Here is a 23,243-nt window from a genome sequence, read left to right as displayed (position 1 = left end):
TAACTTGCAGAATCAATAAAGAAACATCAGGGAGATCAGCCAACAGCCATCAGAGCAGTACTGAGAACGAGCTGAAGTATTGCGAGCCCCGGCCCTGGAGCAGCACCGACTCCGATAGTTCCATCCGCAGCCTGAAGCCTGCTGTAACAAAGGCCAGCAGCTTCAGTGGGATCTCAGTTCTGACAAGAGGAGATAGCTCTGGAAGCAGCAAAAGCACAGGCAGGCTATCTGAGACAGGTATTATGGAATCTGTACATAGTTACCTAGCAGTGAAGTACTTACTGGTTGATGTTTGACGCATATTGTGAATGTGTGCTGAGTAGAGGCCTTGGTCTTGTAGGTGTTCTGTGCATACAGCTCCCTCTGGTCTCAGTGGATGCTGCATGCATAGAATGACTACTGACCCAGGCCTTAAGTGTGTAAGTGCCTTGGAGAACTAGAATTGCAAATAAAATGAAGGCTTTTGACTTAGGAAGTAGAACTTAAAACTTAATTACTGGTGTCTTTAAATTAAATGCATTACAAAATTACAAAGAATTTTAGGATATTTATCAACATATGTACTTAATACCAAATCAAAATGTATTTGGAGTTCAGCTCTACCTTCATCACAGCAAAGCTGCTTTGTGCAGTCTTAAGAATCTGAGCTGTTATCCTGCTAGGGTAATATAGCATAAAAACCTATAAATCATTGTTTGTTCTGATCAGTACCATTGCCAGGATTTAAATGCTTAAAAAGTTCACTTGATCTTTAGATTACTGAAAAAAAAACAGAAGAATGGAACAAAGTGTTTAATTGTAAGCTTCAGAAATTCTGGGAAAAAGAATACTAAGTTTTTTAAGACTTTGGGTTTCAAAGGTGTGCTCATGTGTAACTAATGTCAAACCAAAATCTCAGAAAATAAGGATATAAATCTTCTGTGAATAAAAAGTGACATTTAGTAAATATTTCTATTCTAAACGGTAAATAAATTTGATATAAGAGATAATCTTAGATGTGCAGAATTTTGAGTCTTGAAGTAGGTGGGTGAGTTACAGATGTGCTACTTCAAAGTTAGAAGTAGAAATCAGAAAAGAGGAATGTTACTGCTTATCTGTATTGTAGTTGGCCTTCCTGTCACTTACAACACATGTTTCTGAGAATTTGTGAATTTTTTTTACTTTTCTCTGAAACTTCCACTACATTGTAGGTATACTGCCACACCTTTAATGCAGTAAATAGATTTTTTTTCCATTATGTGTTTAAAAAAAAAAAAAAAAAAAAAAAAAGTTCCAAGTAGTACTTCTACATTTGTTTTGAAACCGTGGAATCATGTACATCTTGTACATTCATCAATCATGGAATCATGTACATTCTCAGAAACCTTTTTTAAAAAACATTGAAAGAAAAAACATTCATTTTTTGATTAAGGATGTAACTGGCTTTAACTTTGACTTCAGTCTCATTTCTCTACATAATCTAGAAGTAGCTACCTTTGTTAAAAAATCTAAACAAAGTAACTGGTAAAAACAGGAGTGTTTTCTGAAGCTGACATAAATTATTTTGCACAATGTACAAATTCTAGCTTTGTATTTCACTTTAGCAATAGCAAAAAAAAAAAAGCTATCAGCATCAGCAAATGCTTGCAGCTGTACTAATTTTTCATACTAACAAATGAAAAGCTTGCAATTAGAATGTTTTCTGAAGGACAGTAAGGTGACTTAAAATGGTAAATATGTTTTACTCTAGTCTTCTAGATTGTATAGAGACTGCTAATAAGAGTTACTACATTTAAACTTCTATACTCTAAGTCCTGCAAGTGTCATAGCGAACACTTAATTAAAAGTGTGCTGGATTGTACACCTAGAGGTCTCTAGGAAACTGTGCAATTCTGTTGACCATTCCCTATTGGACTTCTGGGAAAATTGCTCTTGTCAGCATGCATTACCTTTCAGAAAGCTCGGGGTCTGGTTCTCCACTGCCTTGCAATGTTTATAGCCATTCACAATTGTAAAATAACTGCTTTCTCTAAGCAATTTTGTATTCTTCTTGAACTTCAAATAAGACTAATTCAGGTTTAAAATACCGTATTACCTCATTTTTCTTCTAGCTGCAATTTTTATTTCAGCCTTAAAATTGCCAGGGGAGAGGGGAGGTTGGGAAGAGTGTGTTGGGAATTTTAGTATTCTGCAATTTGTCCATCAGGTGAGACAGATCTCAGATGTGTAGTAGGCACAAAAAAGTCGTTCCTTGCATGTAGGCTGTCTATAGAGCATGTAATGTAAGTGTATCTGAAGGGATGTCTGGCTGAATGGATCTGAGTTATCCAATGGCCTGCATGTATACGATAGCTGTCATCTGTGTGTGCACAAGTGGTGTACGTAAACCCTTGAGTACATCAATATGTCTGCATGCATCTTTTTGGAATGTGTCAGCAATCAGTTATTAGAACTGGAAGAACTGCACTGTAGTGCATGTGCATGTACACAGATGTATTTTCTGACCAGAAATCAGATCTAGAGACGGTTGGAGTGCAAAGCAGTGCTGAATTGACCCCTGGTTTACCGAAAGAATCTTATAATGGTATTCCAGGGGAGATGAATGAACGTTTTGTTGGCAAGGCCACTGTTTAATTATGTGCTTATGCTTAGCTTTAAGGGTAAGCATTTGAAAGGTGTGTGTGTGTGTGTGTATATATGTATATATATATAAAGTGAGCATGATGTTTCTGTCTTTAGGTAAAAACAATTTCTCATTACTCCTTTCCTAGGTTCAGAGTCTTCTAGTAGTGTAGGGTCATCCACGGGTTCTCTTTCTCACACCCAGCAGCCTCTTCCAGTGCCAGCTCTAAGCCAGCCTTCTCATGGCACGCCTGCCGTCTATCCAACTGTCAGCACTAGTAACTCTCTTTCCTTTGATGGTGGCATAAATGGGCAAGTGGCACCTACTAGCACTAGCTTCTTTTTGCTTCCCTTGGAAGCGACAGGCATTCCACCTGGCAGTATTCTGATCAACCCTCAAACAGGTTGGTATCTGCTCGTGGGTGTTCTTGTTGCAGTTGAGAACTCAGACAAAAATGTGCAAGTGTTTATATACGAGTTAATTTCAGTACTGTTCTTTCTTTTTATTTTTTGGTGTTTATATTTGTTCCGTACACGTAATTTAAAAAGCATGACTTCTATATAAAAGGGGTAAGTAAACTCACTTTGGATTTTGCTACAGGTTTTAATTTATAGGTTTAACGTATTGTAACAGTGACTAGGACAAAATAATGGGTCATTTATTATCTAGAATACAGAATAAGGGGAGAGAGGAAAGAGTGTTTTTGAATGCTAATATAAAACAGTTTCACTGAAGGAAGTGCTCCTGAGCAAATATTCACACTGACTTGAAAGAATTCATTATCCTTTGTTTTGCACATCACGACAAACATTTCTGTAAACTCATGACAGAAATAAGGATGGATTATATGCTATTTTTAAACCTCTGTTTAGTTTAAAACAAGATTAAGTCAGTGTTGGTGTATTTGGCCAATATTAATATTTTTAATAAGTAGGAGGATGAAACTTCATAATGTAAATGCAGAGATGTGTAACTTCTTGCCTGATTTAAAAAAAAAAAAAAATTCAACCTTGTACTTGCTTGTGGAAGCTAAGGAACACTGAAGATTTGATTTTACCTATTCTATGCAACACAGATTGTATTTTACATTTAGTATACAGATTTGTTTCCTTTCTAGATGAGGAAATTCTTCAGGATGCATTTCTCATCATCCTCTAGACAGACTTAATTATACTTGAATATAATTGCATGTACTTTTGTAAAACTGATTTTTTCTGATTGCTGTTGTTAAAGTAATCACTTACTAAATTATTTCTCTCCCGTAGATAATTTTCTTTTTCTTTAATATAAATCAGTTGCTATTCTTGTATCCAAAGTAGAAAGCTATTTGATTAATGAATCTACATATTGACATGCCACCTAAAGCTTCTCTTAACTAAATCCCTCTAAAGAATGGCCAACGCTGGTCCTAATAGAATTTGGTTACAGCTGACTGTAGCAGCTAATTTTTCTAGGCAGCCATTGCATTTCGAGGAGGAACTGCTTGCTATCTCAGGTATAGGTTCTGGACATAGCACTGACTTTGCTTCTAGGCATAATGGGACCACTGCACATCTTACATGTGAATCTTACACTGTGACGTTGGCCATCTGAGCGCAAGTGTGGCAATTTGTGATCAAATTTTGCTAGGAAAGCAGAACTTTCTAGCATTTGTAGGCATTCGTGTGCTCTGTGCCCTGCAGTAAATATGAAGGGTATTGGCTCATTTTTCATATTATGAGTTTATAGCGTGACCATACTAAAATCTTTGGAGTTGCTGTAAACAAAACAGATAACTGCAGACATTGGAAGGCTACCATCAGTTTGCAAATAGTGTCATCTGAAACATGATACAGTTTAAGTAGTGGCCTTTAAGTCATCTTCATTTCACTGATGTCTGTGTCAGCATTTTGCATGTGATTAGATTCACTTTGTTCCTCCTGTACAGTTGGTCATTTCCCAGTAGCTTTGGTGAGACTTCCACATAGCAGCAGGAAAGGGCAAAGAAAGAATGGATTGTGAAACAGTTTTTCATGTCGTAAGCATTTTTACTCGCGCTCACCCCAGAAAAGCAACAGAATTCTATAATTGATGTTTGATGTTAATTAAAACTCAAGTTATGATTCTAACTTAAATGTGGGCTCTTGCTGATCTGCTGTTCTGTTGGGTTTTCTTGTTTGTTTTTTTTCTTTCCCCAACCTAGGCAACAAAACAAGTTACTGTTTATTTAGAATTTACTTTTAATTTTTTTTTTTTAATGGCATTATTGGGGTGCTTCAATATTGAAGCTGCAAATTATTAAATAGGAGAATAGTATTACATTATTTCAGTGGAAAGCTGAAGGAATTAATCTGTGAATAGAAGTATTTCAACCTTGTTAGCTGTTATGGGAATATAATTGCTGCTTCTATTTTGTCTATTTTGTACAGGTATTTGCCTTTACTCTGTCTTATGTTTCAGTTGATGTTCAAAACAATTGGAGTTATTTATTTAATTGCCTTCTAAAAGGCCCTTAAAATACTGTTTTAGTAGAGTTGTCCTTTACTGCTTCTGCCCTTTTTCAGTTCACTTAATAAAAATAAGTTGTCTGGACTGTCAGGGTATGGTAAATGCTTATGTGTTCATTAAGTCAGTGCTGAGTTTCTTTGTCTAATTTAAATGTTCATTTGCATGTTTTAGCAGCATATAATTTGCCAGTTGACTCACTTTTAGTTATGGCCATTGTAAATGTAGTTGTGGGGATTTGGCATAAATTTGATATGAAACAGTATGACTTTCTTTCTAACTGTTATTAATTCATTTTGTCTGCTGTAAATATATAAATATATTAATTAATTATTATTAATTATCTTAATTTTCTCCAAACTCGGATAATAGAACTGTCTGTCTTTGTTCTTTTTCAACCATTCAGGTCAGCCATTCCTTAATCCAGATGGCACTCCAGTTGTGTACAATCCTCCTATGCCTCAGCAACCTGTTAGGACCCAAGTGCCTGGACCTGCACAACAGCCACCTCTTCCCCCACATCAGCAACAGCCAGCAGCTAATCACATCCTCTCACAGGTGCACATGTCAAATGTATGCTGCTTGCACTGATGGTCGATACTGCCATACTGCTGTCTTACAAGGGATTAGCAGGTTTGCTCTGTTGACACATGCTGTAGAAGCAGGAATAGCTGCACAGATAGGAGTATATGGAATTTTTCCCCATAGTTCTCAGAACTGTCAGTTTTCCTAATAACTGAGCAGGGTAAACAGTCTTTTCTTAAAAATACACAAAATGATGTACTGAAAATGTTATAGTATCAAGATTATAGAAAAAAGAAAAAAGGGTTCTGTCTTCATCCTGTACTCGCTCATGTACTCACACCCACACACAAAACCTTGGTCAGCAAGGCAGGCACTTAGTCCAGTTGAAGTATTTTTTCATGAAGCTTACTTTTCAGTCAGAAGTTCTTGGGCTGTGCTGTCAGGTTGTACTGCTGGCACCAAAGAGGTAGCTGAGAGCTGCTAGGTGTGAACGCCTCTTAGGTTTGTCCTGCTTACAGTGGTGCGTGCTGAAGGATGGGCTAGCTCTCTGTGTTTAAATGGTTAACCAGAGTGCACATAAAATATTTCAGTATTGGGGAATAAATAAAAGCAATATGTTTTAATCTGTGGTTGCTAATGGATTGAATCCGTCTTCAGCTACTTTGAAACAACTTCTGTTTAGAATGCAAGTCTAGTTCTTATTTTATAATTTCAAAACAATCTCTCTCTGAAAGACATGGCAAATGTTAAACAAAAGCAATCTTCTGACTTAGTTTATAGCCAATACAATGTGTAACAAAACAAATGCCATATTGAAAATTACTTTTAATTCTATGCAGTCTTTCAGCTTAATTAAAAGAAAAAAAAAAATCCAAAAACCTATCCCTTCCCTTTCTGGTAACAACTGGAACACAGTTGCTTTTTTGTCCTGTTACAAAAACTGTTTTCACTTCTCTTATGTTAACCATGTTTATAAACCTGTTATTTCTTCAGCCTATCCGACCTCTACAGCCTTCTTCCCAGCCTGTTCAGTACTCTGCAGTCTCTTATCCACCCCCGCTCCTGCCAGTCTCCTCTACCCAGCAATATTCTGTGGTATTATATCTTCTGTTCATTTCCTTTTTGCGTGGGTTAATCATTAGTGGAAGCTGACCTTTGCCTGGGTTGTTTGTAAGTGATGTGTGATAGCGGTATAATGACTGGCTAGCTTTTCAGTCGCACTAAAATATCACCTGAGCAGTGGAAAATAGTTCCCTGTTAATTTCAAGTTCAAGAGAAATGCATACATTTAAGGCTATTCTATTTATCTGTATATAATGATATATAATTTTTTCTTAACTAAGAAACAACTTTTTCCAAGTTTTGTTGGCCAGTCAATACCTTGTGTCTTTTGACTAATGTCTTTCTATCCATCCTTTCCATCCTTGTTGCTTTCTGTCTGCTCTTTCTTCAGCTGACCCCTAATTGCTTTCCAAGGGTCAGCTGTGCTGGGTTTTATTGAGGTAACTTTTTGAAGCCTCTTTGTCAGAACTCTTAAACAGTTCACAGCATCCCTTGTTCTTAATAGATAGAAGCTGGAAATGAAATCCATTAGTCTCTTGTAGAAATGGTATTATTTAAGAGTCTTATTGCTGAGGCAAAGTGAGGCCTATTGAAGGAGAAATGTTGTCCAAAGCAGAATGTGAACTAGGGCCCAGGTCAAAAATTGAGGCTTTCCAACTCCCCAAACTGCTCTACCTGTTGTACAATAGATATTTTATGATGAATTTGAAGTTTGTGTTTTGCTATTGCTTGCAACATAAATCATGTCATATGACAACAGATGCTCATTAATCTGAATTCAGTAGCCTGCACTTAATTAAGATGATATTATAACCATTGTCTGTACTTTAGGTGTGCAATTCTAAAAGGAACTGCACTGCATTAGGGGTGCTTTCTTTTCAGCAACATTGTTTCTCATGTTATTTTAGAGTTTGAGCACGTGTAAACTGCAATGTATATAACTTCTCAGTTAATTAAATGAGAATGGTTATTTAACCCATGTGATGCATTGCTTCCAGCAGCAGCTCATTCAGGAGCTAGTTTTGTGCTACAGTCTGCAATCATTGTTTAGGCATATGCTTGCTAAAACAAAGAATGAAACTCCTTCCAGGTTTATGATGGTTTCAAGCCATTTCATATTCAGGAAGTGAGTTTGAATACTAATTGTGCTATCAGTTTCAAAAATGTGTTTCTACTGATGGCAACTTATGTAATGTAGTGAAAAGGATTAATCGACTCTGGTTCATAATCTAAATGAATTATCACCCGTAGTTAGTAGCAGGAAGGTTGGGTTTATCCATGCGTTGACAATACGTACTGTACGTGTCACTGCAGGAATAACTGACCAGATGATGATTTACTTGTATTGTTAGTACAATGTGTGTTGCTGGTTTTTGTCCTTTAGATGTTTTGGGAGTTAATATTATGTCATAATGAAATATCAGTATCCTTTCTAACCTGGATGTTGTGAGAAGCAGTATGGAAAGTTCAATGCAGAAAAGCGTTATGATTGTGTTAATAGGCCTCATTCCAGAAGTGCCATAGGGAAATGTAAATTGTTGATAGAATGAAAACAGAGATGGTTCTAAATTCAGAAGTATTCCAAATAATGTTTCATGTGCAAATTCATGTATCAGATGAATAATTCCAAGGCTAAAAGTGTAAAATGTCATCATAAAATATGAATATAGATGATCTGTAAAAGACAGAAATTGAACTTAGTCTTTCTTGATTACCTCTTATCTTCAGGATGATGTGAGAGAGGATCAGGTGCTTTTAAAGGTTTTGAGAGTTTTTTCACAGTTAAAGAGACTGCTTTTTGAAATGTGAAATTTCATGTTTACTAACCAAGGCAATACTAGTGATAACTTTTAATTTCTGGGATGCTGGTAATTTGTTTGATGTTGATGTTGTAAAGAACAAGTGCTTAGGCTTAGTTACAGTAGAAGTTTTCAAACATCACAGGACTTGTGCAGTGTCCAGTGCCATCATACCATGGTTTCAGATGTAAATAAAACAGAGATAATAAGTAATTTCTAGAATGTTTTTTTGCAGCTGTTGCAATGATTCATTTTTTAGCATGAAATCAAGTGCATAGTACAACACCGCCTTTTACAAATGCACCTTGTTATCCAGGATTAAAGCCTCATTAACTTAAGCTCTTAAAACCAAAAGTTGTTTCGTCAATACAGCCTTTTACTGTTCTAGCTGGGGTTCTGTGTTTTCATGCAGAATTTGAAGTCCAATCAGAAGAATGTATTTTTGACAATTGAATTCTTGCAGTAAGTAGAATGAGGCAGACGTAATCCAAAAAATTCGAGTATGTGAAGTGAGTGGAGTCTCTGAGTGTGGATGTACTTTCCCCTGTCAGCACTGAAGACAGTTCACTACTGTGTTCTCATCATGTTCTTTCCTGTTCTTCTTTGGCTGATGTTGCTATTGTGCAGTAATTTAAGACACTCCTATCTGAAACCTTTTGTTTAAGATATTTACCTACTTTTTTTTTTTAAGTATTTCCGAATGTAACTTTTTTTTTAATTATTGCAGCAAGACAACCTAGGATCACAGTTTAGCCATATGAGTCTTGCCCGTCAGCCACCTGCTGATCCAGCTGAACCTCACACCACTATGTTCCAGTCCACTGTTGTCCTGCAGCCCCCGCAGCAGTCTGGTTATATCATAGCAGCCGCTCCACCTCCACCACCTTCTGGCCAGCCGGTTTCTGCTCCGGGCTACTCTCCATCCAGCCACCCTGTCAGCCAGCAGGTCCTCCCACAGCAGGGATATATGCAGCAACCTGTGCCACAGGTACAAGGGCTTTGTTTCCATTCTACTGAAAGCTGTGTTTATAAGCTAATTGTGCATTTTCATCAGTGAGCTTTCTGTAAAGTCTGCCTATTCATGTGCAGCTGATTTAAAAAACAAACAAAAAAAAAACCACCAAAAACATACACTTTGTTATTGATAGAAACATTTTAAAACTTCAAGTGCAAATTGGTCCTGAGATACTAAATCAGCTTCCCTCCATCCTTCTCCATGGTTTCACCAATGGTGCTGCATTTTAAAAGTAACGGGGTTGCTTTCTTCTGGCATTGGCTGAAATGGCATGCATAGTCACGAAAGCCTGCTAAAAGCAGTTCATTAAATCAGTGCCTACATAGGAAAATGTAATATTCTGGAATTTTCCTTTCTACATTGGAAGTCCAAGAAATCAGCCATTAAAAAGACGCTTTATATGTAAAAAAGTTGCTAAAGCATCATTGAAGTTTTGCATCTATCTTTATTTTAACCTGCATTCTTCTTCTATTTATGTGTCTGCCTTCTATAAACTTGCTACTGAAACTCTTTAACTGTTGTTTGTCCCTAGATGCCGGCCTGTTATTGTACCCCCAGTCAGTATCCACACTCCAGTCAACAATATCGACCTGTTTCTGTCCATTACAACACACAGCAAAACCAACCATTGGCACAGCCTGGACAGCAGACAGGTTTGTTGAAGTTACTCAGCATTTCATTAGAATACCCTACATACATTTTGTTCTCTGCTTTTAGAATTATTTTGCCTTATGATTTCAAGTAAAAGTTCACATATTGGACGCAGTGTGCAACTGAAGCAGAACAATTTGAGTCAGTTGTTCAGGAAACTTGAGATCTGAGCCATTACTGCGAGTGGCCCATGCTACTACGTTACAGGAGAATTTTTTAGTCTAAAACTGAATAAGTTATAAGACAAAGCAAAAGACGGGTAACTTAGTTACTAAAAAAAATTAGTTGCCTGTAAAATAAGATGAATTAATAACTTGAAATGATGTAAAATCAGAGAGATGTGTCTTAACTGCTCTAAGTTCCAAACAAAAGATAGTTTTAGTGTTTAAATTGCGGTTTAATACAATATACAATAAATCATTTTTCTGGCCATCGACTAACGGTATCTGGATATTGACCAGTACATGCAGTAAGACCTAAAGCTACATCTGAAATGGTTGGGGCTCAGTATCAGTGGCTGTGTTTGAGGTGAAAAGCAACGTGCTGCTTGGCCAATGCAGCAGTGAGTCCCTCAGGCTGGGTCCCTTCCAGCTCCAGATGTTCTGTGAGTCTGTATCTGGTCAAGAACAAGAGTGAGCAGATCGTGTCTTACGGGGGTTTATTCATTTTATAAAGTGCTTACTAACTATGAAATTATTTTCCAAACAAATGTGGATAAAAGATGACAGCTTCTGAGAGCATGGCAACTGAAACCACGTTTGGTTTAACATTATGGGATGGCCTGACTTTGAGCTGTTGAATTCGGGGCCGTAACACTGTCTGAGAGGTTTGTATTTCTCACAGTGAACCGGTCTCTTTTTCAGCTGCTTCCTGGCTTCCTTTTTAAAGGGGTTTCAGGTGTTAGGTTTTTCGCTTCTATTTTAAATGCTTTGTTTGTCCAAATATGTAAATAGGAGGAAACACTCTTTAAGAAAGTAGCATCTCATGTCCTCCTAATTGTGAGGGTCACGTTACCATGAGACCTAACCACAGGTTGATTAAAAATCCAAACTGGACTGCAATTACTGTTTGGAACATCAACTGAAGCTCAACTGGCTTCTGCTACAAAATGGCCAGTGATAAAGCTCCTACAGCTGTCGATGCAGTAGTTGGTATCAAGCTGTAGTCATCACTTGCTAACCAGGTTATTGTACTGCTGTGTTCTTGACTAAAAGCCATTTCTCACTCTCAGTGTATCATTCAGAAGATGTATTTCTATACTCTGTCTGCTAACTTATATTAAGTGATTCATTTTAAATTATGTAAATATCAAGAAATGCTTCTTCCAGGAACTACTGCTTTGGAGTATTTCTCTGTTAGGAGGCAGTCCACTATGGCAGGTGTGAGTTTTCTTTTTCTGCTGAGTGCTGCATTTCTGTCATACCGTTTTCAATGCAGAGGTGAAACTGTGGTGCTAAAAATAGAATATTCTTTGGAATGCAGTGGAAAACCTTTTTGGCAGTCAATTTCTATTGTTCCAGTTCTCTCCACTTGGCAAAACTGATTACATCTGTCACTGGAAATGCTAGAAAAAAAGTGACAAATGTTCACAGCTACATTACAGAGCCTAGGAAGTGAGGGCTTTAGATTGCAGATGTATTATTGACTGTATCTATCATATGCAGCTTTGCATTCTGTTGCTTTTTAGGGGCTGTAGATCATTCTGCAACAAAATACACTGAAGCGTTTTGTTTTTTGCAGATATGAGAGATTTTTGTGTGCAGTTCAAGCTTAGCTATTAAAAACTGTAATTACTCGTCTTCATTCAAGCATGCATTGTTCTGAATTGTATAGTACTCTGAAAGCACGTAGTGTATTCTGTGTTTCTAATGAACAGCACTCATAATTAACTGAACCTTCTTCCCTTTAATTTTCTCAAATAATATTTGATGATGTTACCAGTCTGTCAGTCTCCATTGTTGCAATCTCTGTAAAAGCTGAGACTTAATTCACAACGTTTGTTGTACCCTGAACGTATGTAATGAATGAACATCCCTGGGTTTTGTTTTGTGTTAACTGAATAATTATTTACAAAATAGACCAAGCAATTTTTTAAACACGCAGACACAAAATCCAAGTGAGTTTTTGTGGCTCTATTTGCTGTATTAATTATAGTTCCATATCAAGCCAGGGAGCATGGGGAATGCCAAATTTGTTAGATGTGAATGCATCAGAGTTAAATACAGACTCTTTTTGCCATCAGTTCATCTGGACAAGCCCCATTTTGTTACTTTCTTGTAGTCTCTGGCATTGTCTCAGCCACACTAATAGCTAGGGGGTTTTGCTGTATGGTAAGTAATTAAGCACATAGCCTATAAGGTGGAGTAGGGGGGAAAAAGAATTTCATTTTTGTTCTGCATGTATTTTCATCATGGTAGAAGTTATCTCCTATATGCATTTACAAAAAAATGTGGGGCTGGAGCACAGTAAATGCACAGATGCTGTTTCCTGTTTGGCACTCAGACCTGTGGGTTTATTTATTTACTTATTTGTCTAGGACACTTTTGGAAGATAATAGAGGGTCCCAGTTAAGCAATAATAAATGGTTGTAGAATCACAACATGGGGGTGGATATCGAGGTCAGGTTTTTTCCTTTTTTTTCCCCACGAGGTAAAGTTAAGTATAAAATGTCTCCATTGTATATGAATGTGGCTTTTACCTGGAAGATTTCTCTCAGTTCCTAATTGTTTTAGTATCCCATACTTCAGTTTAGAAATGGCCCTTTTGAAAAGGACTTGCATGTATGCCTTGCACGGTGTGCTTCAGCCCTGAATTGCTGCTACTTCTATCTCTGGGGCACCTGAGATGCTGGCAGAAGTTATCACCGGAATTTCAAAGCCGGTGTACCTCAAACAGCATTATTTATTAAAACTGACAACTGATTCTCTCTTAATGTTATCTGGCATGCCTTGTGCAAATGCCTTCTGCTTTCACCAGACAAATCAAGGTGTTAACACATGTAACTCACTAGAGTATAAACACTGCAAGCATGTGAGAGCAGCACTGCAGATAGGATGTGAAGTATTTAATGCTGATGCCAGATGGATGCAAACAAATAAATCTGTTAATTTCTAATGTTGGCTTCTTTTTATGTGTGTGATGAGTTCAACTCCTACAAAGCTGCCAGATGTAGAAAGCCATTGGAAAATGCCACACATACCTCTTCATATTGGCAACTGTGCATAAAATTTGTTCATATGTAATTATTTCAAAATAACATTCAAATGTATAATTTCAGGTTACCAAGTTTTGCCTAACCAGCAGCAAAACTACCAGGGTTTAGTTGGAGTTCAACAGTCTCAGAATCAAAGTCTAGTCAGTGGCCAACACAACAACGTTGGGAATCAAATTCAAGGTGTGATTGTTCCATATCCTTCAGTGCCATCTTATCAGGTGGGTAATTTACTCAGAACTTTCCAATCTGTGCATTCAGAGTGATCTATTTTAAATTTTTTTACAATTGTTTTGTAAATGGATGAAATCTGCAAGTATGTTTCAAAGGGACATGGATAGAAATTTGAGAAAGTAGTAACAGTAAACAAAAACAACTGGAATGTGAAGCAGAAGTTTTAAACAAGGGGCAGAATGAAACATTGTCTGCACAAGGAAGTCTTAATGTGTTCTCAATTTTTAGGTTTCGGTGCCTCAAGGTTCCCAGGCAGTGCCCCAGCAGACATATCAACAGCCTGTAATAATTCCTGGTCAGTCAAATCAAGGATTGCCCACAGCAGGAATGCCAGTTTACTACAGTGTCATTCCATCAAGTCAGCAGAATAATTTAAGGTAAGTTTAACTTAGTTATTTGATTTCCCAGCAACAAGGTTTAATTGCCCTGTAGAAACGGACAATATCTGCTATATTACTCCATGTATTGAGATGTATTTTATAGGCAGACTTGCAAATATTTTGTTAGCTGTTTCTTTTTACTCTTATGCAGTTAACTGAAACAACCAGTACTGCTTGTTGGACTGGAAATATACTGTTTTTATGTTGCTATCAGCAATCTTTTACTTGTAAGTTCTACATTGTAGTTTTCAGTGTTCCTTTTTTTACACGTGAAACACGAGGATGTCCAGTAGCAATACCTTTTTGCAGTTATCTTTATTCTCTTTATTTTGAATCTCTGAAACAGATTACTCAACTTCCTTTTGTGCACATAACTAACAAAGCCTGTTAGCACAACATTGGCTATGAAATGAATATAGGAACTTCCTTGGATGTTCAGGTCTTGTTTGATAAATAATGTTGAGTACTCATGATAGAACAGATAATTGAATACCTAAAAGAATTCACTACAATTAATGCTTGTTACATGTTGTGTTTCAAAATACTTGGCTTGCAGCTTTTAACCAAGCAGCAGTGGTATGAAGCTTGCTTCATCCATCTGTGAGCACAGATTTCAGTATTTATGTTATTGCTACACGGCTTCATCAAATTAAATGAATCTGAATTCTTGTTCTGTGTACCATAAGGTTCTTTTTAACCTTTTTCTTCTTTGGTTATGTTTGAGATTCAGTGGAATCACAGGTAGACATCATCATAGACGTTTTTTTATAATAAGCTTTGTTGCTTGATCTCTTCTGTCATTTGCAATGGCCATCTCTTTCAAGCAGGGTAACTTTTATTTGGTATTCAGAGCAGACTAGCATCTTGGACATTAGGACAGCATCTTGCTTTTATCAAAATAGATGTGTTGCAACACTTTAACAAAGAACACAGAATACTGTTCTGCAGGAACTGAGTGGACTCAAACCCACAGGTCATTAGTGTAGACTAAAATAATAGGAAGATAAGAAGCTGTGTGAAAGAGTACATCCTATGCAGATAGGAAGCAATTTGTTTTAGTTTCCACTGAGTTTTGCCTTTTTCAAAATACGAGCACTTTTAATTTATAATCAAATACTTGATCTTGGGGACAAAGGATGCAAAAAAAATTTAGGTGAAGTCATACGTGAAAATGGATTTCTAGTGGAGGCTCAACAGGATCACGCTTCCTTTATTCTATTGTTTGAAGGTGTTTAAAAAGATCTCATCTTTTTAAAGGATATTCACTTTCTGTCAGTACTGACACGACCACTCTCAGTTTGCAGTCCTCCAACCCGACAGATGTTCTGTGTTATGACAGAGTTTGGTTGTGTTGTCGGTTCCTCAACTGTTTTGACTTGAATGTCTTGAAAATTAGCTGGCATAAATAAACTTCCAAAATTATTCTTTTTGTATGTATTACAGAAAAATGAAAGGCTATTTCTTTGTCTTCTTCCATGCCTGGGTACTTTTTCCCAATCTCCTGTTTGGTAAAGCCATGCTAAGGCAACCTCTGTAGGTATCTGTCTAAGCTGCCTTACCGTGCTCTGAAGTGGATGAGTATGCTCATTCCATGTGCTGAATAAGCTGACTCAGCTGCTTGGGGCCAGCCTCCAGCTGAGAAAACAGCATATGAAATCCTTGTGGTGGGTTCTGTGGTGGCTTTTTAACTGAGACCTAATTATGGTTAATTAATTCTGTACATCTTTTTTACCGTCTATTTGCACACATACCAAAATAAATCACGACAGCTTCTTGGTATACACAGGTCATAAGTTATGGCCAATGAACGGACTTGAAACCACTGTCTTCTGAAGAAAAGATTCCTGGGCAGTGGGTAGGTGGGAATATTACTGATTGAAATTAGTGAAATCCCAGTAATTTGTGGTGTCTGTAGGCAACAAATGCAGTGGTTAGGATTAAATGTGACAAACTTCTGTTAGTCATGTTCTTTTCTCTTTATTATTATTACAGTTCATCAGTAGGATATTTGCAGCCTCCTGGATCAGAGCAGATACAGTTTCCTAGAACATCATCACCCTGTAACTCACAGCAGCTTCAAGGACAGCAATGTGCAGGTTGGGGGACTAAAGCTTTTTTGGAGCAAGTTTTTAGCCATTGTTATGTAGAGTGTTTGTATTTGTTATTAAGGGTTTGATTCAGAATTAAGTATTTTTTAATTTCCTTCTGTATTCTGTATTTGAAGTTAGATTGCATACAGGTTAACTTTACATCTTAATTTTTTTATCATTGAAAGCTCTCATTACTTTGCCAGAATTCAGTATTGGACACCACAATGCCTTGCATGTCTGCTTTTGAATTGAGTCAGACTTGGGAACAATGCATTCGCAGCCAAATGACTTTAATCTTTTCCTCAGTGGCTACTGGGCTTGGATAGAGAGGAGAGAGGTAGTCTTTCCAAATGTTGAAAGGGAAATTAAATACTCTGAAGTATTCTGTTCTCATGTTTGTTTCTTCTGGTAGCCTTATTTACTGCCTTTACTTCCATAGTTTATAACAACCATTCAAGTCAGAAGCCATCACCTCCTACATTATTGTCACCTTCATCAAAGTCAAAGCTGCCACAGGCTGCTTCCATTTTGCACTACAGCATAGTGTCTCCACCCTCATGTAAAAGTTCACCCACTGGTCTTTCCATCATGCAGCCAATAAAAGGTATATTTTATTGGGATTTTCATCTAAGCCATTCTGTCTAGAAATTATCAGGTTGATTTCATGGCTACTTGTGAGAACAATTGTGATTTGAATGCTGTCTCTGCAAATACTTTTTCAGAATTCTTCATCTGAATTACTGTCATTGTAACTTTAAAAATGACCGCATTGAACTAAATGAAACAACAGCCAACTTTACATGAGCAGCCTGGAGGCAGCCTTCTTCAACAGAGAACAGTGTTGCTTAGCAGAAGTACTTAAATCAGTTTTGGAATGTTTTGCTCTATAAAATATTAAGATAATTTTTTTTAAGGCCTCTATATAGCAGCTTCAATGCAGTATGAAAACAGTAGTGACATAGAGCTTGTCTTGTCCTTGAAACGTTTGTAAGTATTGATATCCAGACACTTTAAATCTCTGCATTTCCAACCACAATTATAAAATTTGATGAGCTGGTCAGGAAACTAAGGGCATTGGGGTTAGCCTCCAAACTAGAGATTTATAGATCAATCTTTTAATCATAGTCAGTACTACTGCCCTTATTTTAATGAAAGAGAATTTGATGCAGGAGAGGTTTCACTGGCAACAAAAAGAAAAGGGGGGTGTAATTTCTACCATTGTTATCAGTATTTTGCAAGCAATAGCTGAAGCAACTAGGTCAATGACCTAGATTCCAGTGGAGATGAGATGTGGAGTCTCTCATGACCTGTTATCTTTTAAGATATTTTTAGAGGCTGTTCATTAGTAAATAGGTAACATACAGTTAGGTGGCATGATAGCTGGATCAGCAGTGTATTTTAGTTCACAGGCATTTTTAGTTTTCTTTCTTTTGGGATGTAAATCTTAAAGATGGCCATTTCCAGGCATCCAAAATTGGTCTAGAATTGGTTTGTTCTACCCTTACCCTGTTCTAGTTCTAGTTTTATGCTGTTTTGATTCAAACCTGTTAAACTGTCATTTAAACAAGGTTGGGGAAGGTAAAAGCCTTCTAAATATTGAGAGAATAAAAAAACCACGCACTTGAGCAACAGCAATAGTGAGATGATACCTTGAGGAATCATCTCGAGGTAAGGACACGGGACATACATAGGCATGCAGCTGAGTGGTGTTTCTCCTCCTGAAAAATTTGAAGGGGAGCACACTCAGTCTGGGAGCCTTTCAAGGATTTCTCCCGGGTTCTTCTTGCCATGCTTTTTGATAGCTGAATATCTGCATCTGACTTATGCCTTCTATGACACTTGATTTCAAGCACGCTTGTTATAGGAAAAGAGTTCCATTTATTCTCACTTACTCAAATGCTGTGGAACTTATAGTAGAAGTAAAGAGAAACAGCACTTGGGGATCTACAGTTTTCTTTTGTGGTTTACATAGAACTTTTCAGCGTGTGGCGTCTATCAAGCAGTAATGCTGCAGGTTATTTCCTTGGGAGTTCTAGCTCTGTTCTCATAGAACAGAGATGACAAAAGTTATGTGCCAAGCACTGTGGAAATTATAAAGCAGTAAAATGTAAATCTAACATTTATAATATTTATATATACATATGTGCATGATTAATAAAATGAAACCAATCTTGTGTGAAAGGTAGTGTGTATATTGGTTTTTGCCTCTTTTCCTCGAGTCTGTGCATAGAGATTACAGAGGCCTTGCCACTTGGCAACTTGCTGTGTGTTACTCAGATTAATAGCAGCAGTCCATAAGCAGAAGTCTGCTTTATTTTGCTGCACAACAGAATAGAAATATTCACCGTGTGACTTTTACAAGGACTGAGCAGGGATGCTCAAATTGATACCCTCCACTAAAGTTGGCAAGGTAATCTGATGATTACATTTCAATCTGTAGCACATAGGTAGAACTTTTTGCCATTTAAAACAATTAGGAAAAAAAAATTGTTGTTATCACATTGTTTTGATAAACATCAATACAGTAAATATTTCACAGTACAGTTTAGAAAGGCTAACACAGTTCTAATATTAAGAGCCTGTTGCTCTTAATAAAATCGTATGATTTGCGTTTCCAAGGAATCAGATTGTTTCTTTTTGCAATGCAGGGGTAGTGAATACAATAGCCCATTTTAAGAAGATATAGGAGCAATGCATTCTGTAATCTGATCGACTTTTCCTAATTGGTGGTATGATGTAGGTAATGAATTGAGAAGATTGTGGACTCTCTGTTTGAAGGGAGTGAAGTTGGATGATTAAATGGTGTTCAAACAGTGTATTTTAATCATGGTTTCTGAGAAATTATGTAAACATAACATAGAAGAAAGAAGGAAATTGCAAACAACCATTTCCAAGTAAATAGGACATTATATAAATTACCTGGGATGGGGGATAACAACCAATCTCTCAGAAAAACTCTCATCACAGCTCTTTACACAAAACCATATGGAACAGCATTGGCTGTTTGGCTGTTCTCCCCTAACTGGAATTTCTGCAGCAACCACAGCAGCTAAGTGGTGCTGGCTGCATGGAACAAACTATGTTCCCTGCTCAGAAAAGCAACCCCAGACTTGTAGGATAGTTATAAAATCTGTGAATGAATAAAATGTTGCTTTGGACTAAAGACCCATTTCAGATCTTTCTAATGTATGGCACCATATCAAAGAGAACTTTACTCTGACAATAACTACAGTAAATGTAGAATACTTCTAACTATTGCTAAATAGAATTTCTTTTAAAAAATATTCCCGCTAATGAGTTTCAGTGGTTCCGTTTATCTTCTGCAGTTCTGGGAAGCCTTCTCTTAAGCTAATCTAGTGCAGATTTATTTGATAGTGGAAATACAATTGTACAGAATATCCTGTCCCAGTTCTCTAGAAATGAGCAGCTTATTTAGCAGGATGTTGTAAGCATTTTCTTTTGTTTTAATTCATGTCTTTTCTACTAAAATTAAAATTGAAACTGATGATGAACCAACTGCATCCTGTCCTTTCTTGCCATGTAGCAGTAGCAGCACCACCGGGTGGAGGAGTAGTAATGATGCAGCTAAATATACCCAACAACCCTCAGCCTCGGAACCATTCACCTCCACAGTGGAAACAGAATAAATATTACTGTGATCAGCAAAGGGGGCAGAAGTCCACAGAACTTAGCACTTTAGACAGTGCTGCACAGGTATGAGTTCTGTTTTATTTTCCAGCATGACTTATTTGCATAAGCTGCATTTTTGCTTTGGCTTGTTGTTGGGTTTTTTGTTTTTTTTTTTCCCAAAAGTTCTTTTTTGGAATGAAGTCTGTTCTGATAGTACTTAATATAGTACTTTTGCTTCCAGCGTTGGAATGCTTGTAATTTAGCTTGTTCAACTGGATACCTTTTTAAATACACACTTGTTGTTTATCCAGTTGCAGCATAGTCCTCAACTAGGTAGTCCTGTCACCTCGCCAGCCCAGTCACCAGCACCAGCTCAGCTGTCAAACCTCAAGAACATCCGTCCCACGTTAACACCTCTTTCTATTGTGCCCCAGTTTTCTAGACCTTTCATCCCTGGACAAGGTATATTTTTGGTTAACTAAAATTTGTGTGTGTTGTTTTTGTTTTGTTTTAAATGCATCTTAAAAGACATAAGGATTTTCTGACAAACTGTGACTCACTGCAGTAGTAATCTTACTGAAGGAAGATCAACAAAGCTATCCACTAGCTCATCTTAATGCATTCTATGGTTATGATGTTATCTTTCAGGGATAGAACTGTAATTTTAAGATGAATGTTCTGCCAAAACCCTTTTCTTCATTGATGAATGCATTGAATCAAACCACTGCTAAGTGTGAATTCTTCATTCCTTTTAGAAAAACTGGTATGATAGCAGAAAAAGTCTCTTAGAGAATAATTGAATTCCTCTTCTGCCATGTTATCAGGAAGAAAAAAAAAAAAAAAACACACACAAAAAAAAACAAAAAAACAAAACAAAACAAACAAAAAAAAAAAAACAGAAAATAAGGAATTTTCATTATGATGTGGAAGTTTGAAAACAAACAAGAAGTCCTTTGGCAGTGACCAAAGATGTCCTGGTGTGTAGTTCCAAAACTAAAATCAGTGGATCTATTTTGTACAAAAATTACGTTAGTAAAGCAAGACTTAGAGAAAATGCTGCTGTGTCTTCCTTATTGATAGGAGAAACTTATTTTGTTTGTCCTGTGCTGCACAACCTTTACATGCTTCGTATTCCATCGTTGTTGTAAAAATTCCAAGTTGCCTGTTGCAAACCACATCTCACAACTTTTTTAATCTTCTGTGATTGTTAAAAGAATTCCGTCTGGTAGTCCTCAGAGCACATAGGAGTATGAAGACTCACCAGGGATGCAACCATGGCAATGGTTAAATTAGTACACTGAGAAGTCCTTTATTAAGGTCATTTTCAGGTGACGCCACAGTAAATAACGTTATTGCATTTTTCAGCGTAACTCTTAAATGCAAGAAAGCCTTGGGCTTGAACCTTTTCACCCTGTGATCAGTATCTGACTTCATCACACAAATCTTATTTTCCTGGCTTAGCCAGATACACTGCATTGTGCATACTCATTCTGCTTTCTCCTACAAAAGATAAACACAAAACCTCCAAATTCTGTTACTATGTTCTGGGGGTGGGGGGGACCCTTCTAATTACCTTTCTCTTTAAGGAGATGCCAGATACCCATTGCTTGGCCAGCCCCTGCAATACAATCCACCATCTTTATTACGTGGACAAGTAGCAAGCCAACAGGTAAAGAGAACACTCTCCTGGCAACACAGAAGAAAGCAATTTAGGACTGCAATTATAATAACTGTGATAGAAACTTAAATTACTGCATTGGAAAAATAATGGATTGGAAAGCACTTGCTTTCTAATAACTGTTTCATTCTTTGTTGATACTTCCGCTGTTCTTATGGTAAAAGTAATGAGAAGCATTATCCTGAAATGTAAACTTGTCTTTTGACCTGAAATTTCAACCTGTGAAAGAAGGTGCAAGGCACAGTGTAGAATATGGACTCTCCCAGAAGCAGATAGGCAGCAGTTCTAAAAATGAGTAATAAAAAAAATTTGCTTAAAAGAATTTTGAGTAAGAATTTTTTAAAAATAGGAAATAAAGGTATTCCTAAGCAAAAAGTGGTTTTGTTTCTTACAAGAAAAGAAAGTAGTGTTAGCAAAACTGTATTTACTGCTGGAGACTTAAACCCTTCTCCCCTACCTTGCTCAATTCTACCAGAGATCAGCCAGAAGATGTGATGGGTTTGAGGGGAGGTGGTTTATTTTTTTTCTGAGAAGTTTTAAGGTGATTCTTTTCATCGTTTCCTTCCTTTCTTCTGAAGTCAAGGGATTTACACTGAGGTAATGCAGAACTTTTAAGATACGATGCCTTGTCATTGAAGTACACCATTTATATTCATCTCTCTAGTGTCAGCCTGGAAACAGACATGGAAACAGGGGAAAGAAACCAGCAAAGAAGGCTGCTTCAGCAGATCTCGGTGCAGGAGAGCCAGGTATAGAACTAGCCACATGGTGTATAAGGGCAAAGCAAGTCAGATGGTACAGTCAGTTCACAAATCTACTGCAAAATTCAGCATTGACTCCCTGCCTTGCTCTTTTAAGGAGCCTATTTGTAATCTCAGCTTTTATTTGTACACTTGCAGCTGTAAGCAGCATTAAATGTGAAAGAAGCATTGCCCTCTACCAGCAACAGAATGCTTTTGTAATAGCCTGTAATATCAGCCAACTGGAGATACGAGGATGAAATAACTCATTCTCTACTGTCTTTATCTACTTATCTACTTAATCTTTAAGTACAAGAACGAATTTTGATTTGATGTTTTTCTTGTTTCAGCTGTGGGAAAAGTTCTAGAAATAACAGAGCTGCCAGAAGGTATAACTCGTATGGAAGCAGAAAAACTATTTGGAGAACTTTTAAAAGTCGGTGCCAAGATCCGGTGGCTGAGGGATTCACAGTGTCTACAAACACAGCAGCACCACCGGCGGTACTGTGGCAGCGGAGATAGTAATGTGAACACTGAGCCATGCAAATCTACTGACTTGGCCTCCACTTACACGGTTCTAGCTATGTTCCCTACAATGTCGGCTGCTCAGAACGCATTGAAGAAACAAAGTAGTACCTCAGTTAACAAGTTCAGGCTGAGAACAAGCAAGAAGCACTACGACTTTCATATCCTTGAAAGGGCTAGTTCTCAGTAGCAGTTACATCGATGGACACTCAGCCTTTACTACTTCCATGTCCTTCTCTCCTTGATCGGCTTAATGTTGTGGGGTTTCTGTTCTTTTCACAGAGATTCCTGGGATGTTTTGTCATAAGTGACATTAGCCATTGAAGAATAACCCAGTGATCCAGCACGATGAAAAAGTTAATTCCAGACAAGAGCAAGAAATCATCTTTGGGAAAGGCAGCTTTCTATACAGAATGCCATTGAAATGCCCCCCCCAACTTTTATAATAGTTTTGTTTTGTATTTTTGACTTCTTGTATCAGATCCAAAGTTCTATTGTACAGCAAATGTTCATAAAAGCCCATGTTCAGATTTGTATTTTATAATCCCTGTTCACTGCCAGCACACAGCTGTCCATTCCAAAGCAGGAACCTGAGGATTGGTACAGGGGGAAAGAGA

General features: G+C 37.3%; 1 protein-coding gene across 2 annotated transcripts in view; it reads left to right on the top strand.

Annotated features, from left to right (window-relative positions):
• R3HDM1 (R3H domain containing 1) overlaps nucleotides 1-22,816 on the top strand; it is a gene marked incomplete at both ends in the record, with an annotated part of 48,495 nt that extends 25,679 nt beyond the window's left edge. The window contains 14 exons of one of the 2 annotated variants that reach the window (XM_079538809.1): nucleotides 11-237; nucleotides 2,751-3,005; nucleotides 5,493-5,644; nucleotides 6,605-6,706; nucleotides 9,200-9,460; nucleotides 10,020-10,140; nucleotides 13,416-13,570; nucleotides 13,812-13,960; nucleotides 15,956-16,053; nucleotides 19,598-19,767; nucleotides 20,001-20,145; nucleotides 21,270-21,352; nucleotides 22,026-22,110; nucleotides 22,452-22,816. In XM_079538809.1, the coding sequence (XP_079394935.1) occupies nucleotides 11-237; nucleotides 2,751-3,005; nucleotides 5,493-5,644; nucleotides 6,605-6,706; nucleotides 9,200-9,460; nucleotides 10,020-10,140; nucleotides 13,416-13,570; nucleotides 13,812-13,960; nucleotides 15,956-16,053; nucleotides 19,598-19,767; nucleotides 20,001-20,145; nucleotides 21,270-21,352; nucleotides 22,026-22,110; nucleotides 22,452-22,816 (2,368 nt within the window). The remainder of the gene's footprint in view (nucleotides 1-10; nucleotides 238-2,750; nucleotides 3,006-5,492; nucleotides 5,645-6,604; nucleotides 6,707-9,199; nucleotides 9,461-10,019; nucleotides 10,141-13,415; nucleotides 13,571-13,811; nucleotides 13,961-15,955; nucleotides 16,054-19,597; nucleotides 19,768-20,000; nucleotides 20,146-21,269; nucleotides 21,353-22,025; nucleotides 22,111-22,451) is intronic. The other variant, XM_079538810.1, reaches the window with a different exon arrangement.
• Nucleotides 22,817-23,243: the final 427 nt, after the last annotated feature.

Source organism: Tetrao urogallus (assembly GCF_951394365.1).
Source record: "Tetrao urogallus genome assembly, chromosome: 8".
NCBI lineage: Eukaryota > Metazoa > Chordata > Aves > Galliformes > Phasianidae > Tetrao > Tetrao urogallus.
The sequence above is the reverse complement of the archived record's forward strand: the minus strand, read 5'-3'. Positions and strand labels throughout refer to the sequence as shown.